The sequence below is a fragment of the Salminus brasiliensis genome, chromosome 15 (genome assembly GCF_030463535.1).
Source record: "Salminus brasiliensis chromosome 15, fSalBra1.hap2, whole genome shotgun sequence".
Classification (NCBI taxonomy): Eukaryota; Metazoa; Chordata; class Actinopteri; order Characiformes; family Bryconidae; genus Salminus; species Salminus brasiliensis.
The window spans coordinates 7,657,242-7,674,244 of record NC_132892.1 but is presented as its reverse complement, the minus strand read 5'-3'; the positions used below and the strand labels follow the sequence as shown (position 1 = coordinate 7,674,244).

At 38.8% G+C, this 17,003-nt stretch overlaps 1 protein-coding gene across 2 annotated transcripts in view; it reads right to left on the bottom strand.

Moving 5' to 3' along the window:
• brat1 (BRCA1-associated ATM activator 1) overlaps window positions 1-17,003 on the bottom strand; it is a 35,902-nt gene that overhangs the window by 4,577 nt on the left and 14,322 nt on the right. The window contains exons 3-9 of one of the 2 annotated variants that reach the window (XM_072658021.1): window positions 14,701-14,855; window positions 11,739-11,886; window positions 8,814-9,222; window positions 7,771-7,890; window positions 7,412-7,500; window positions 1,861-1,961; window positions 1,499-1,685 (exon numbers count right to left, since the gene is read on the bottom strand). In XM_072658021.1, coding sequence (XP_072514122.1) covers window positions 1,499-1,685; window positions 1,861-1,961; window positions 7,412-7,500; window positions 7,771-7,890; window positions 8,814-9,222; window positions 11,739-11,886; window positions 14,701-14,855 — 1,209 coding nt within the window. The remainder of the gene's footprint in view (window positions 1-1,498; window positions 1,686-1,860; window positions 1,962-7,411; window positions 7,501-7,770; window positions 7,891-8,813; window positions 9,223-11,738; window positions 11,887-14,700; window positions 14,856-17,003) is intronic. The other variant, XM_072658023.1, reaches the window with a different exon arrangement.

Genomic DNA, 17,003 nt, shown 5'->3' with positions numbered 1-17,003 from the left:
CTCCCTGATCCAACGAATCACCTCATTACCAGCCCATTACGGAGTTAAAATAGGTGTTGAAGCAGAAAAATCACTAAAATGTGCACAGCAGTGGGCCACAAAGGCCAAAAATGAGAGACACTGCACTATATGGAACTATTAGTACAGATTACACCTACAGGCATTACAGGCATAACATCTCATTCTAAACCCATAAGCATTAATATTAGTATCTCTGCATGTATTGATCAGCAGAGTGTTTGGCACTTTTCTACACTACTTGAACACTTCATGACCAAGATGCTGTGGCTCTTAAATGCTTTAATTTTTCAGTAAAATCACTCACAGTGGAATATCTAGAAGGGATGAACAGAGGGAGAGAGCTTAGTTCACATTTAGTTTATCATTATGTCGCCAAGTTTGCTAGCTTGTTAGCCAGATAGCTAGCTAACTGTTATATGTGAAATATACATAGCAGAGAATTACTGTTCTTTGTGCAGCGTCAAATATCCAACAAAGTTTGAAGTGGTTGCATCTCCATCTGTGATCTTGACTCCACATGTCTTGCATGTTGCAGCTCTTTTTTTTCTTTTTCTTTTTACTACAGCATAATCTTTGTAGTTGAAAAGGATTTTTTTTTTCGGGGGCATGTTGCTTGCCTTCTCCGTACAAATTCAACACTGCCCCCCCTCTACAAGCTTCCTGTGATTGCCTGCAGAACTTCGCATAACTTTTGCTAAGTTACGGATAAACTGAGCTGAGCAGCTCAGCTCCCTAGTGGTACAGCACCATTTAATACAAAAAAAATCCAGTTATGTGATTCAATTCTACTTATATATTATGTTAAAATCGGGTTGTCAAGCCTTTTCGAATCTTAAAGCTCAAGTCCGATTCCAAGTCCAATTCAGTAAAGGTAAGGTCTAAGTCAAGTCGCAAGTCTTTATACCACCAATCCATTTATTATACAGTTGAAACCATAAGTTCATACTATATAAAAAGACACATGCTCTCCAATTCCTGACAACTATTGTAAGAAGCTTGTGGAAGGATATCCAAAACGTTTGACCCAAGTCATACAGTTTAAGGGCAATCATACCAAATACTAATGAAATGTATTTAAACTTTAGATTTTTAAAGAAAGTAATTAAAAATGTCTTAAAATCCCTCTCTCATTATTCTGGTATTTAGCAAATCCTAATTTACCTAAAACAGGAAAAGTTTATTCTGATTTCATGTCAGACAGTGAGGGGGAAAAAATGCATATTTGTCTTTTTATATAGTGTATGTAAACGTCTGGTTTCAACTATATATGCTGGTGACACTTCTTTACAACAAAGATTTAAAAAGACTTATACTAAATACAATCTTTTTTTAATATGCTCCATATGCCAGAGAACAACTTTTGTGCAGTAATGTTGCTGCACAATGAGCATGGGAATAACCTGTAGCTGAAATGTTTGCTCTGGCTTGGCTGTTTTTTAAAAATGTCTAGGGAGCATTCAAAATTAACATTATTTACCTTTATAAATAGTGATACTCCGCAAAACGTCTAGACTGTACTTCTGAATCTTGCAGCAGATCTTGCCAATCAGATGAGAAAAGGTTGCAGTCTTTAGGAAAGTGGAGGGGTGTTGGCCAATGCACATCTTCAGAAGTAGTATTACAGAAGAAGTGATCAATCGAATAGGGATATGGTCCAATGAATTCTTGCCAAAGGAAAACAAATATTGCATGAATGAGCAATCCTGTAAAATAGTTATGGATAATAAAACAAAGAACTTCTAATAAGATTAATCACATGTCATGATTCATAGCCATTACAAAACATGTAGCTTGCTTTTTTCTCAAGACATTAGCAGCCAGACTCACTGGGCAACCTACCTTGCATATAAGATCTGTTGTGCTGGACAGACTTTGAGTAAGCAGAGGGACACAGGAAATTCTCTGGGACAGTTGATTTTCCAAGAATGAATCACAACTATCTGTATCAAAAAATATATTTTGTTGGCAAAACTGATGCAAAATACAACTGCAAATATTTGACCTGGCATGTAAAAAAAGGGAAGTAGTAAATTAGATTTTTGCTGATCACTGGTTTTGGTGCTCATCTCCATATTCTGAAGTCTATACAATTGTGTGCATTATTGAAGTCTTGAGAGTTTTAAAGCTAAATATTTAAAATGGGGCCAAAAAGTATTTAGCCAGCCACTGATTGTGCAAGTTCTCTTACTTAGAAAAATTAGAGGGGTGTAATTTATCATAGGTACACTTCAACTATGAGAAACAAAATGAGAAAAAAATCCAGGAAATCACATTGTAGGAATTTATTTGTGAATTATGGTGGAAAATAAGTATTTGTTCACCCACAAACAAACAGGATTACTGGTTCTCACAGACCTGTAACAACTTCTTTAAGAAGCTCTTCTGTCCACTACTCGTTATCTGTATTATATATATATATATATATATATATATATATATATATATATATATATTATGTAGTATAGCACCTGTTTGACCTAGTTATCTGTATAAAAGACACCTGTCCAGAGCCTCAAACAGTCAGACTCCAAACTTAACCATGGCCAAGACCAAAGAGCTGTCGAAGGACACCAGGAACAAAATTGTAGACCTGCACCAGGGTGGGAAGAGTGAATCTACAATAGGCAAACAAGTTGGTGTGAATAAATCAACTGTGGGAGCAATTGTAAGAAAATGGAAGACACACAAGATCTTTAATAATCTTGTTTTACCAAGAAAACAATGTTCAGGAATGTGCACTAAAAGTTCACCAAGCAACCTCCTTGACTATCTTCCATCTGATGGTAGCTACTACAATGTACTAGGGCTAGATACAGTTGAAAGCAGACGTGTCTTATACACAATGTCTTATACGCAAGTAAAAACAAGATGGGAATGTCCAGCCATTATACCACTCAGGAAGGAGAGCGGCTCTGTGTCCCAAAGATAAATGTGCTTTGGTCCGAGATGTGCATATCAACACATGACCTTGTGAAGATGCTGACTGAATCTGGGGAGTGTGTCATTATCCATAGTGAAACTAGTACTGTATCGACATGGGCCGAAAGGTCACTCTGCCAGGAAGAAGCAATTACTTCCAAAGGAACATAAAAAAAAGACAGATGAATGTTTGCAAATGCACACAGGGACAAAGAATCTAATTTTTGAAGACATGTCCTGTAGTCTGACGAAACTAAATTTAAATAGTTATAGCCATAATGATCATAGTTACATTTGGATGAAAAAGAGGGAAGCTGGCAAGCCTGAGAAGACCATTCCATATGTGAAACACGGGGGTGGCAGCATCATGTTGTAGGGTTGTTTTGCTGCAGAAGGGACTTGTGCACTTCACAAAATAGATGGTATCACGAGGAAAGAACATTATGTTGAAATACCAAAGCAACATCTCAAGCCATCAGCAGGAAGTTAAAGCTTTGCCGCAAATGGGTCTTCCAAATGAACAATATCCCAAAGCATACTGCCAAACGGGTTACAAAGTGGCTTAAGGATAACAAAGTCAATGTTTTGCAGTGGCCATCACAAAGCCCATAGAAAAAAAAAAAGTGTCTTTATATAGTGTATGTAAACCTCTGGTTTCAACTGTATGTTCAGAATTTTGAACCTTGGTATCTTGAAATCCAGGCCTGTAGGTAATCATGAGAAAAACAAAGGCTAAAGGGCTTGAAGTGGATTGAGGCAATTAGATGTGTGCCGATATTTTGAGTTCTTGTGGTCGGTCATAACTAAAATGGATGAGCAGCTCCCTGTAGCCAATAATGCCATTCCTCAAATTCAATTTACAAGTCAACAGTTTATGACCCTGAATGCCATAGTTATGGTGGTGTCAGTTTGTGTGAATAGAAACCTAAACCACCCACTGCAACCTGCACCAAATTCCAAGTCAGTGAAAATGGAGCACTGAAGCAAATTGCATTTTAGCAATTATTCACTTATCTGGCTTGCTAACTGAGAACAAAGTCTGAACAAAAACTGGGCTATGAGCTGCATCAATAGTAGGAAGCGAAAGAAAAAACAGATCGACTTTGCATTTGTAGTTGCATAGTTCCTTCATATTTGGAGCAATGCAAGTTGCTTTTTTTGCTCTGGTTGCTATGTGAGAGCCCCAGTAGACAAGTAGAGAAGGTAAGGTTTTGAACAACAAATGGTGTTGACCAAAGAACGGTCCTTTACTACTATGTAGCTCACCAAAATCCACCATCTGCATAGTGGAGTATTTTGTAACTTCTGTGACACCAACCAGACACTCCCGAATATGAAACAGTAAAGGTGGTTTATTTACAGCAAAGCAACTGAGATGAATATTCAGACAGTTGAGGGTCAAAACCAAACTCAAACTTAAGTGGCTAGACAAAGCCAATGTGAACTGGCTGAGCTGTTCCTAAAATGTTTGTATTTATACAAACAGACTTAATGAAACAGCTGACGAGATTTAGTACTCTGGTGACAAAGAACGAATGAACTGTCCATGACTGTTTGGTTGAAAACATGCTGGGGACGTGTCACGTTCATGTGTTCACAATCTGGTTCATCTTCTGCCTGTGTACAAACCCATTGTACATAGAGAACCAGCTGTCACCCGTACAGTGAAGAAATGGTCTGGAGTCTGAAGAGGCTCTGAAGGACTGCTTCGAAACAATGGTATGGGAAGAACTGTGTGATCCTAATAGGGAGGACATTGACAATCTCACTCACTGCATTACAGACTATGTCAACTTCTGTGTGGATAACACTGTCCCCACCAAGACTGTTCAGTGTTTTTCCAACAACAAGCCATGGATTAATCCAGATATAAAGGCTCTCCTAAAAGAAAAAAAGAGGGCCTTCAGATCTGGTGATAAGAATGAGCTGAAAGCTGTGCAGAGGGAACTGAGAAGGAAGATCAGGGAGGAGAAAGCCAGCTACAGGAAGAAGCTGGAGGAACAGTTATAGCAGAACAATGTCAGGGGAAGGGGTTTGGAAAGGCCTTAAAACCATATCTGGCCACACAAAGTCCAACTCCCAGGTGGTGGGGGACCAAAAGTGGGTGAATGATCTCAATCTATTTTTCAACAGATTTGATCAATCACCTAGCCCTGCCCCTACAAAGACACCCCTGCTGTATCCCCACTCAGCAGCACTACCATCATGCTGTCCTCCCCCCTCTCTCACAGTCATCATCATCATCCCCTAATGGCTCATCGTCTGGCAGCATCAACCACCCATTCCAGCACCCAGCCCCCCTGCTCCAACCTGTCCTTCACAACAACCCAGATGAGAAATGAGCTGAGGAAGATCAAGACAAAGAAAGCTACAGGTCCTGATGGAATCAGCGCCAGGCTCCTCAAGTCCTGCGCTGATCAGCTGTGCAGGGTAGTTGAGCATATGTTCAACATGAGCCTGAAATTGGGAAGAGTACCACAGCTGTGGAAAACATCTTGTGTGGTACCTGTGCCTAAAACACAGCACCCAAAAGACCTAAACAGCTACAGGCCGGTGACACTGACTTTTCATCTGATAAAGTCACTGGAGACTCTGGTCCTTAACCACATCCGCCCTCTGGTGAGCCCATCCATGGACCCTCTCCAGTTTGCCTACCATTCTGGTGTAGAGGTGGATGATGCTGGCATCTATCTTCTACACAGAGCTCTTTCTCACCTGGAGAAGCCTGGCAGCACTGCGAGGATCACCTTCTTTGATTTCTCCAGTGCTTTTAACAACATATAGCCAGGGCTCCTAAAGGACAAGCTGGGACATTGTGGAGTGGACAGTCACCTGTCGAAATGGATACTGAACTACCTCACCAACCGACCACAGTACGTGAGGGCACAGGACTGTGTCTCTGACTTGGTGGTCAGCAGCACAGGAGCCCCTCAAGGAACGGTCTTGGCACCGTTCCTCTTCACCCTGTACACTGCTGACTTCATGTACAGCTCACCGACCTGTCACCTCCAGAAGTTCTCTGATGACTCAGCAATCGTCGGCCTTATAACTAATGAGGAGGACAGTGAGTACAGAGAACTCATTCAGGACTGGATAACACAGGAAAGACCAAAGAACTGGTGGTGGATTTCCGCAGGTGCAGACACCTCCCTCCATCAGTGAACATCCAGGGTATGAACATTGAGAGTGTGGACTCTTATAAATACCTGGGTGTTCAACTGAACAACAAACTGGACTGGTCAGTCAACACTGCTGCACTCTACAAGAAAGGCCAGAGCAGACTCTATCTACTGAGGAGATTGAGGTCCTTTGGAGTGCAGGGAACACTCCTGAGGACGTTCTTCGACACAGTGGTGACATCTGCCATCTTTTATGGAGTGGTCTGCTGGGGCAGTAGCATCTCGACGGTAGATAAGAAGAGACTGAACAAACTCATAAAGAGGGCCGGCTCTGTCCTGGGGTGCTTCTTAGACCCAGTGCAGGTGGTGGGAGACAGAAGGATGACTGCCAAGCTGGCATCCATGCTGGAGAACAGCTCCCACCCCATGCATGAGACTCTGGCAGCACTGGGCAGCTCCTTTAGTGACAGGCTGCTTCACCCCAAATGTGTGAAGGAGCGGTATCGCAGGTCCTTCCTTCCAGCTGCCATCAGACTCCACAACCAGCACTGCTCCCAGCGGACCACATACACACACATTTAAGAGTCATTTGCAATAACCTGTAAATAATATTGTTATTGCTTTTTTAAATTATTATTTATATTGTGTATATAGTGTAAAATATTTATCTATGTTTCTTGTAACTGAGTGTCTTGCTATCCCTTTCTGCTGTGACACAGAATTTCCCCACTGTGGGACTAATAAAGGATTATCTTATCTTATCTTTACATGGCAAGGAAGATGTCCCTTATTCATGCCATAAGAGAACTGGGGTTACACTAGTAACCTGAACTTCTCATTCAAGCACTCTTTTGGCATCTCCCTATGGGATATATCCTTACTCCTGTATTGCCAGACAAGCCTGCCCCAACACACAGTCAACCAGCTAAGCCTTAAAAGACTGGGATGGTCATGCAGCAAGTAAAACAGAGGCCACTGTTGCCCAGCCATAATGCTTCCAAATCTGTTGGACAACTTTACAGAGTCTAAGGTACATACAGAAGGGGCATATTCTATAATAAAACAAACAAATTCTTGAATAAGAACTGCTTTTAGCTACAGTGCACCAGCAAATTGGAATTTACAACAGATAACCCCTAAAGCTGTCAGATGAAGTTTTGACAACTTGTCAGATTCAAATTATGTCAAAAGAGAAAAACTACAAAAATGTATAAAATATAATTAATATTTTTATATACTGGAGATATAATGTAAAGCAAACAAAGTTTCTTCAGGGTTTCTACACAAAATCCCACAAATGCATCAGATGATCACATAAAACTAGCAACTAAAATCCGTCTCTGTTTCAGCACCTGGTAAATGAGGCTGAAGAGGGGATGCAGTAACACACAGTAGAGGACGGAGAATGACATTTGTTGCCTTCCTTTTTAAATCCTCTGGGCTGAAAAAAAGAACAATAAAAAACAAAAAAACAACAACAAAAAAAACAATATACAATACCAACAACAGCAGAATCAAACACTACATCACCATGTATGTTACATAGTATGTTCAATTACAGTGTGAGCTAAAATAGAATGTGGATATGTCCACATGGCAGAATCTGATGAAATACGTAATTTGTCTCCATTTACATTATGTTAATAATATTAAGTACAAGACATAACTGGCAGGGTTTTCAAAGTAGAAAATGTTTTGCTTTTTTACTTACCAGTTGTCCACTTCTAGGATTAGTGCTGCACACTGCACAGATTCATTTGTGTTTCTTGAATACAACATGGCATCCATCAGTGCCACCACTTTACACTCTGGTTTAATGAAAAGAAGGGTCCTGTACAGAGAAAGCACATACTACAACTGCATGCAAGGATTTTAAAATGTGTTAAAACAGAGGGTGGAAAAGGGTGCATGGTGCAAGGGTGCCATTTCCACCACGTTGTTCTAAATTAACTTGAAACTGAAAAAAAGTGTATGCCAAGTGCTAGTACAATTGCTAGCATTTTGGTTGGAAGGCTGGGAAAAGTCTCGCTAGTTGATCGACCCAACTGAAAAATAACTGCTTAAAAAAAACAAACACAAACAAACAAACAAAAAATATACAATATGCTTATCTTTGCAGCAAGGGAGACAACTGAGACTGAAACTTGGAACCAAATAAGTTACAGTTTAAACAGTTGTATCAAAGAATGTTACTTGCATGTCTGTTATGATTTTTCAATGCCTGTGTTTAAATTAGAGCTGATATGATCTGCAAGTATCATGGTAGTGCCAAGTTAACAGGGTTTTGTACCCATCAGAGTAAATAAAATTAGTTTGCTGAAGTTCATCTGCTTTGTTTCAACTGGTAGCTTATGCAAGTTTTTTTGCTCCTAGGCTTCTCCTACAGTTGTATTTACTCTGCAGTAAATTTAAAACATGCTTTGAACTTCCTGTCATGGCACACATGCCTTTTACAAGCAAAACAAGTGCACTGATGCTGTGAAGTAACATTACAGGATTCCACACAAATATGACTTGGGTTATGCAGCATTACGCAGTTTCTTGTGCCTACTCCACAAAATGTTACTTGGTGCAGTGTAGAGGGTGTGGGGACGAAGGAGGCAATGACCGATGCCATTCTTTCCAAGTCAGTGCAGCGCCACAATGATTTTGAACCTGCTATATTAAGATAAAATACTACATAATGATGGTGTAAGTTTTTTTTTTTTTCAAATTCTGAAAATGCATGCGCTATAGTATTAAAGGAGGACTCACTTTGCAGAAGCTTGAAGTACTGCCATTATAGACAGATTTAATGACTCCTCTTGCAGGTTTACTAGTACTTCCAGAGGTTCCAGAGCATGTTTCCACAGCATTCGCTTGATAGGTTCTCTGCATTGGGCAACAGTTACAGCCAGTAGCCTTAAGCCTGAGATAACAACTGCTTGCTCCTCTGAGGCTAATGACTTGGTTATATGGTGCATCACCTCTGTTTTAATTGAGGCCCAGTCAGTTTTGACAGGAAACTCTCCTGACAGGGGACAACTCTGTACTCCACTCGCAATATGGCTGCTTAAAACCGGCAACATGATGGAATTTAAAATGTGTGCTAAAACTTGATTGGTCAAAGAAGCAAGGAAAAAGCTTTCATCATGTTGTAAACAAAGAACCAGCTTCATTAGCCCTGTAAGAAAAACAAAGGAGGTTAAAATGGAAGACATTCCATGTATCTGTACAAACAATGTAATGTAAATTATATAATGTGGATTGTGGATACAGACAACTGATATCAACAGGAATGACAACACTGCTGGAGCTAAAAAAAAATGTTTGCCTTGTTCAATGTTCAATTTCTGGAAAATAGTCTAATATGCCACTTTATTGAGATTAATGTGATATTAGAAATGCAGTTGTAGACATCTGTGCATGATAGCTCTTAAAGCATTGACTTCAGCCGCAGTCCAACTTTTTTTTTTTTTTGACAAGGCTGCAGTAATCATTGTAGCTCCTGAACCTTTTCCTACCACAATTTCCCTTCCAGACAACTTTCCATTAATGTGTTTTGATACAGTATTCTGTAAACAGCCAGCCTTTTCAGCAGTGACCTTCTGTGGCTTACGCATGTTTGAATAGAAAAGTACTCAAATTTGAGATTAAAAATTTCTGATTTTCAATTTTCTATTTCTATTTCAGTTTTACCAGTCCAAAGGACTTGTTTAACAAATGACTTGTTGACTATTTGGGGGGAAAAAATAGATTTTCAGAACACCAAACTATTTGCAGAGGTGTGGATCAATAATGCTTTGGGCTTATGTTGGAGCCAGGCACAGAGAACATTTTAATAGTATAGTAGTACAGAGAAAAATAGAATAGTAGTAGAGAGAACAATTTGTTCAATTAACTACTGGAAAATTCTGGAAGCAAACATGTCTTCATTTTCAGCTTTTTTGACTGTCAAAAGCTTCTGCAGCAGGATTATGATCCTAAACACACCTCCACAAGGGCCTACCTCAAATATGGTACAGGTGTATATGCCTCCTAGCAAAAATGCTGATGCTGCACTAACCAAACTTTGTGACCATCAGTGAGCTTCAAAACACAGGGGTGTGTACAAGAAGCTTAATCCATAATTATCAAAGGTGGTATAATGAGAGTAATTATATGTTTTATGGATTGTATAATGTTTTTGTTTTTTTGTGATGTTAATGTATTGTGTTCCAACAGAGTTACTGTTCTTGTGCAAGACAAGTTTCAGATCTTTGATCTGACAAAGTATTCTCTATCCATCAGACTGGTACAGAACCTACAGGTTGTCCCTTTTTGTAGACATTTACACCACACGCTAAACATGACTATAAAAGCCTTCTATTGACCTACAAAACCCTACATGGCCTCACTCCTGAGTACCTGCAGGTTATTAAAACTGATTAGGAACCATCCCAGTTACTTGAATTACAGAATGCTGGCTTCTTAGTAGTTCCCAAAATTCAGGAAGCCTCAGCAGGGGGAAGAGCCTTTTCTTATAAAGCCCCCCCCAACTCTGGAATAACCTTCCAGATAATGATTCAAGCACAGTCTCAATCTTCAGGTCTAGGCTGAAAATCTGTTTAGTTTCGCTTTCAGTAATTAAGGCTTCCCTTAGATAAAGGTTGTAGGTCCAGGGGTTTATTAACAGAGGAAAAAGTAGTATACAGAGATGCTGGAGCTGTTGTCTCGCTGCTTCCATTCAATTACTCAGGCTTGTGGATGGTGGAGCAGATTGACGCCTGGTGTTTTAGGGTGCTCCCGTGGCTCTGCTACCCTCTGGCTGTCTCCATTCAATTAGGCAGTTATAGTCAGACCTGCCAGACTGGTCAGCCACACTCTGATGAAGCTCGACATTTTCTACTCTCCATAAACCCATTCATAACTAACTCTGTCTCTTTACTTTCGCAGAGTAAATGGCTGTCTGCTCATCCGGCCCTCTACCTGATTCCCACCAGTTGCTACCCACCAGTCTGACCAACAGGTTCCCCCACCATTCATGCAAGACCAGCTGCACACCCTCCTGCCACTGTTACCTGTCTAATGACCTTGTTAAAATCTACATGGACTCTAAAATCTACATTAACTATCTGCCACTACTAATACTACCACCATTAATGATCATTACTCTCATTTTTATACTACATCATGTTTATAATAGACATAAGGATTATTCTGAACATCTGAGCAGTAGAACAGTCTTGGTGGTTCAGTGACTATCAATAATTTATAAATAGTTATGATCAGAGGATGAGGTGTCTTCCTCCAGCTCTGAGGGAGTTTTGCCTTTGGCTTTGTTTTTTCATGCCTTATGTTGTTGATTCCTTGCATTTTTACTGATTCTGTAAAGCTGCTTTGTAACAACACCAGTTGTAAAAAGCACTATACAAATAAATCAGATTTGATTAAATACCCCTATGTCACTAACTACTCCTCACTAGGATTAAAGCATACAAGATAGAAAGATCATTTCCATTTGCACACAGAGAGCAAGAGAGATGACAAAGTTATGTCAGCGGAACAACAAGAAATACTCTTGCATAACTAACTCTGACTAGAATTTTTTTTATTATGTTTCCATTTACTTGAGGTAAGTTTGGGACCAATAATTAAATAATTAACATTTTGTAACCAAAAAAGAAAAAAGGATGTGCTTATGAATGTGTACAAATTTACCTTTGCTACAGAAAAAGTCCAAGGCTTGTTGGTGTTGCAGCATGTTCCACATTCCTTGTAGCCATCCTCCACGCACTGAGACATTTTCCCAAAGGTCCATCTTATGCCAGCTATCCGGATCAAACATATATAGTAACACTTCTCTCTCCTAATCAAACCATCAGAAACAAACCAAAATATTACACAGTTCTGTAAAAAAAAAAGTATTTGCATATATTATTTGCCACATTTAAATGTTTTTACCCAACTAATTTTAATAAAAGACAAAGACAACATGAAAACACACAAAGCAGCTTTTAAAAGATCATTCTATTTATTGAAAATAAAATTATTCAAGATTAATTCAAAACTTGCATCACCTATGTAAAAAAAAAATAATAACTGCCCTCTTAGCTACTAAAGCTTAGCAAATTCAATTGAAAACTGGGTTCAGGTTCACTAGAGACACAACATAATTACTGCCAGTCCTGCTGAATGTAATGGTTTAGACACAATACACGACTTGTAGAGTTGTCAGGTTGCTGTATGGCTCAAACTACATAACTCTAGGTTTTGTAATAGTGAATGTTTAAGTTGTTGTGATCTGCACACTATACGACTGTTCAGCATCTGCAGGTCACACCTTACATGACCGTTCCATGAAAAGAAAAAAAAAATAAGAGAGAGGAGTTTTTTGTTTGTTTGTTTTTTCAAATTCCAAAAAACATGAATGAGGATGTGAGGATGTCTGCAAACAGAAAAAAACAAAAAAAAGAAAAAAAAAGTGGGTGAAAGAGTGGGTTGGGATGTGAGGTCAGCATGGACTGTCTGTTCTGCAGAGGGAGCTTGAAGTAAATAAAAAAAAGTAGGTATTATGGTTCACATTCTCTGGCGTGGGACACCGCACTCACTGCCAGTTATATGCTCTGAACTTGTTTTTTTTAACGATTAGTTGATTAATTAAACAACTAATATTTAGATTACTCTAATGTGAGTGTGTTGGGAATTTTTCAAAAATAATGAAAAACAAATCTTAATATTGCAATATCAATAATTTCTTAAACAATAGTTTATAGTATGCACAAAAATACTTAACAGCTTTACAGTCAAACATAAAACCACAACAGATTAAATTATTCAAGTAAAAGAATAACGCAACACTTAACAATCTAACAAAATAAAACAATGTAAAATTCAAGTCACTTCCCAGAGGAACACTAGAACAAGTTTTACAGTTTAAAATAAAAGTTTTTTTTGTAATGCTGTGTTCACTAAAACTAGTCCATTCTTAAAGAATATTCTCAATGAGTGCAGGTTCAGCAAAAGCTAACTTCTTCCTAACAAAGTGACTCAAAGTAGTACAGAAATCGAATTATTTAGCTCACAAACATGTATATTAAATGTATGCACGTGTGTAGGTTTGCCACCTTTCAGAAATGAAAATAAGTGACACCCATCACGGCCATGACCACTACGGGCCCGACATTTTTTTTTTACAGAAAATGTATATGTATGAAAGAATAAACATTTTCTCTCATTTATTATTTTTATTCTATTATTATTATTCTAACTATTATTCCTACTACTTCATACTATAATATAATTATATTATAGTATGATTTGTTCTTTAAATGGCCATATATAATATTTATATTGGCCAATACTTCTGAATTTTGAATAAATGATCATTCATTCATCTTTAAAAACAACATCCTAAACAAAATCAAACCACAAAAGCCTACCAAAATAAGCTATGCCCAATTTACAATTTGCCTCTTTCCAACTTACATCTATATTGGACTTTTATGGAAATACAGAACAAAAATGGTTCAATACGGGACGCAACATTTAAGTGCCAAATAAAGTAGATTTTGTATTTTACCCGGACGGGTGGCAACCCTATATGTGTGTGTAGTAATTTGTTGTCGAAAGAACACAAGCATGAAGAAAACGCATTGCCATCACAGACTTAATGTATTAAAGGTTACCTTAAATGCACATGATCTATAAACGGTTAAAAAGACTAATGCTGCTATAACTGGACTTTTAAAGGCATGTAGCCTACACACGTCACAGACAAGAAATCGGTCTTTGATATCTACACTGGACGATTAGGAAGCATTTAGAAACGCAATTTTTACAATTCCATGTTCTAAAGACATTTCTATTTGAAATCCACTAGTCTGGTACAAAGCTATTGCTATGGTTCTGGGACTCCAGTGAACCACTGTGAGAGCTTTCATCCACACAATAAGAATATCTGGAGCAGTTGAGAACCTTCTCAGGAGTGACTGACCTAAATTTCACCACAAGCACATTGAAGACTCATCCAGGAAATCACAAAATAACCCATCTGAACATCATAAGAACTGTTGGCCTCACTGATACATAATTCCACAAAAAAAACACTGGACAAAAAAAAAAGGCATCCATGGGAGAGTTGCAAGGCGTAAACCATTGCTGGCCACATGGCTCGTCGGGGAAAAAAACATCTAGATGACCCCCAGGACTTTTGGGCTAACAGGAGTTTTAGATTGAGGAGTTTTTTGAAAGACATGGGATCTGTAGTACAGCGAACACTGCCTCTCACCATAAGCCTTTTCTCATGTCTGCAGGATGTGGACTGATTGTCATTTAATAGAACCATGAATTCTGTTTGTGACCTATAGGTCAGGTCAGGAGCAGTTGAGAGACAGCAATACAATGATTTCACAGACACAAGCAAGTTCACCTGGAGAAAAATCATTCATGGGAGAGCAGCAAAGCAGAAACCATGATAACCAGAAGAAATTATGCTTATCTCACATTTGCAAAAAAGCAAATGGACAAACCCTACTCCTTTTGGAAGAAGTGTTCCATACATAGACCAATCTGGTATAAATCAACAGTAGGAACACTATTCCATCATTCAAATATAGCAGTGGGGTGTGTGGGATTTATGTAACAAAATAATGACAGCCATGTCAGCATTTTGGACTCTTACCTGGAGCAAGATGAAACTGTCCTCTTTAGAAGCCAAAAGCCCAGTGAGTTTAAGAGTGAAGGAAAAGACAGTGGGGTCTATTGCTTCAGATTTTGTCACAGTGTGTAAGAATTCCAAGAGACAAGGTTGACAGTGTGTAATATACTGCCCATCACCTGAAAAAGCAGTAACAGAAAAATGTATCGATTATAAATGCTTTAGAATGGAATGATTTAATATAATATATATTATAATATTATTATTATTAATTTAACAAAAAAAAACAAAAAAAACAACAACAACAAACAACAACAAAACCTCCAACACCAAAACTGGTGAGTACCAAAGACGACAGCGTAAAGACAAAACCTTTAGAACTGGACGAAGAAACAAAACTCACATGGGGGACCCATCCTTCTCTGGTCAGAACTAATTAGTCAGAACTAAAAATAAGTTAGTGATAAAAAGAAAAAAAAAGTAACTTTACCACCACACCACAAGACTTTCTTTTGCTCAGGTGTACTAATACAATCATAATAGAGTAAGAGAGATCATGAAAATTATAGTTAACGGTGGTAATAATAGTAGCAAATAGTTAAAGTACATAATTGCATTCAATAATTACACACACACACACACACACACACACACGTTAGAGTCAGGAGTCAGGCCGGATAAGTGGGCAGTCATTAACTCAGATAAGGTAACAGTATCAGCACCCAGAAACACTGGCATCCATACACTCCACACACCCAACAATTCCCCATGTCCACAAACGTCTGAATCAGTAACATTTATCTAAAGGGAAACTTTAGTACCAAAAACTTAACTAATCAAATGAGTTTTCAGCCTAGACTTGAGGATCTAGACAGTGTCTGAGTCCTGAACATTATCTGGAAGGTTATTCCAGAGTTGGGGTCTTGACCAGTGCTTAGACACACAAGTGAGGCACAGGAAATCTTGTAAAACATTCTGCATGCATTAGATATATTAACACCTTGACAACTAAACGTGATGGAAATGTCTGCTTTATACCAAAACTTTTGGGGGATTCAAGAAAATAATCCCTACACCATTAGCTCATCTTTACCAGCCTGGACTGTGGACGCAAAACAGGTTGGCATTCTATAATCTGTGTGCCTCTGCAGAAATCAAGATGATTTGAGGCACTTCAAAGTTTGATGCATTGTGTAACCACCAGAGTAGTTATCAGAGCTACCATATCCTTTCTTTTCTCTTCTCATACTTTTCCATACTTTACCATACACATTAGCAAGCCATTTTGATCTGCAGACGACTATCATAATGGGAAATATAAGGCCTTTTTAGAAATATGGTGAATGAGCTGAACAGGCTGGTCGGGATCTAGCAGGAGTATTGGGAGTGCAGTGTGCTGTGTTTTACATTAGGGGTCTAGAATATGGCTGCACGCTGATATTCCAGACTAATATTCCAATCCCTGGCTTTCATGTAGTAAGGGCTAACAGAAACACAACTGTGTGGTAAGAGAAAAAGTGGGGTCTGCAAATATTACTGTGAATGTGTCCTCGTTGCCGAAAAGCTTAATGGTTAACTACTGGTTTTACCTGCCAAGGAAAATCACATTGGCTAATATTGTTGTTCAAATTCCACAGCCACAACAGTAGCAGCATGTGATGTCATACTTTCAGAGACTTAATTAATTTCAGGGAACTTCAATTACCATTTTCACTCTCCATTACATTACCCAAGTTTCACCAGTCAGACAACTGTGCTAGGGAGAACAGAGTGAAGGATCTTCTGTATGTAAACACTAACAATTCACAGTTTATCTGCTCTTCCACCAATACGATCTGATCAAAACCTGGTTCGACCGATACCCACTTAGCGGCCTGTTGTCTTAACCTGATAAGACAAAAATCAGATAGTGGACAACAGAGAGAAGGTTCTGCAGGTCTAGTGACAGACTGGGGGCACTTCATCAGCTGATGAAGACAAACAAAATAACAGACTGCATGCAAGACATCTGCTCAGACTATTGTTCCTGTTGGGGGGTGAGATGCACTGTTTTCCTAATAAACCATCTATCATTAATTACTTGTATCAATTTTTTTTTTATCACAGAAAACGCATTCATTTACACTGACAAGATTAGTCTCTGACCACCTCAGAAAGTGGTTTGAGTGATACAAATGTAATCCAACCACAGTAGATCATGGCAGCGTTTACACCTGGCTTCTCATGTGGACAAGTGAAATCCGGACATGATCTGAGCACCAAAAACGATCAATTAACAAAATTGTAAATGCTGTGGCGATAAACAGGCGATGCACGTTTACCTGCAA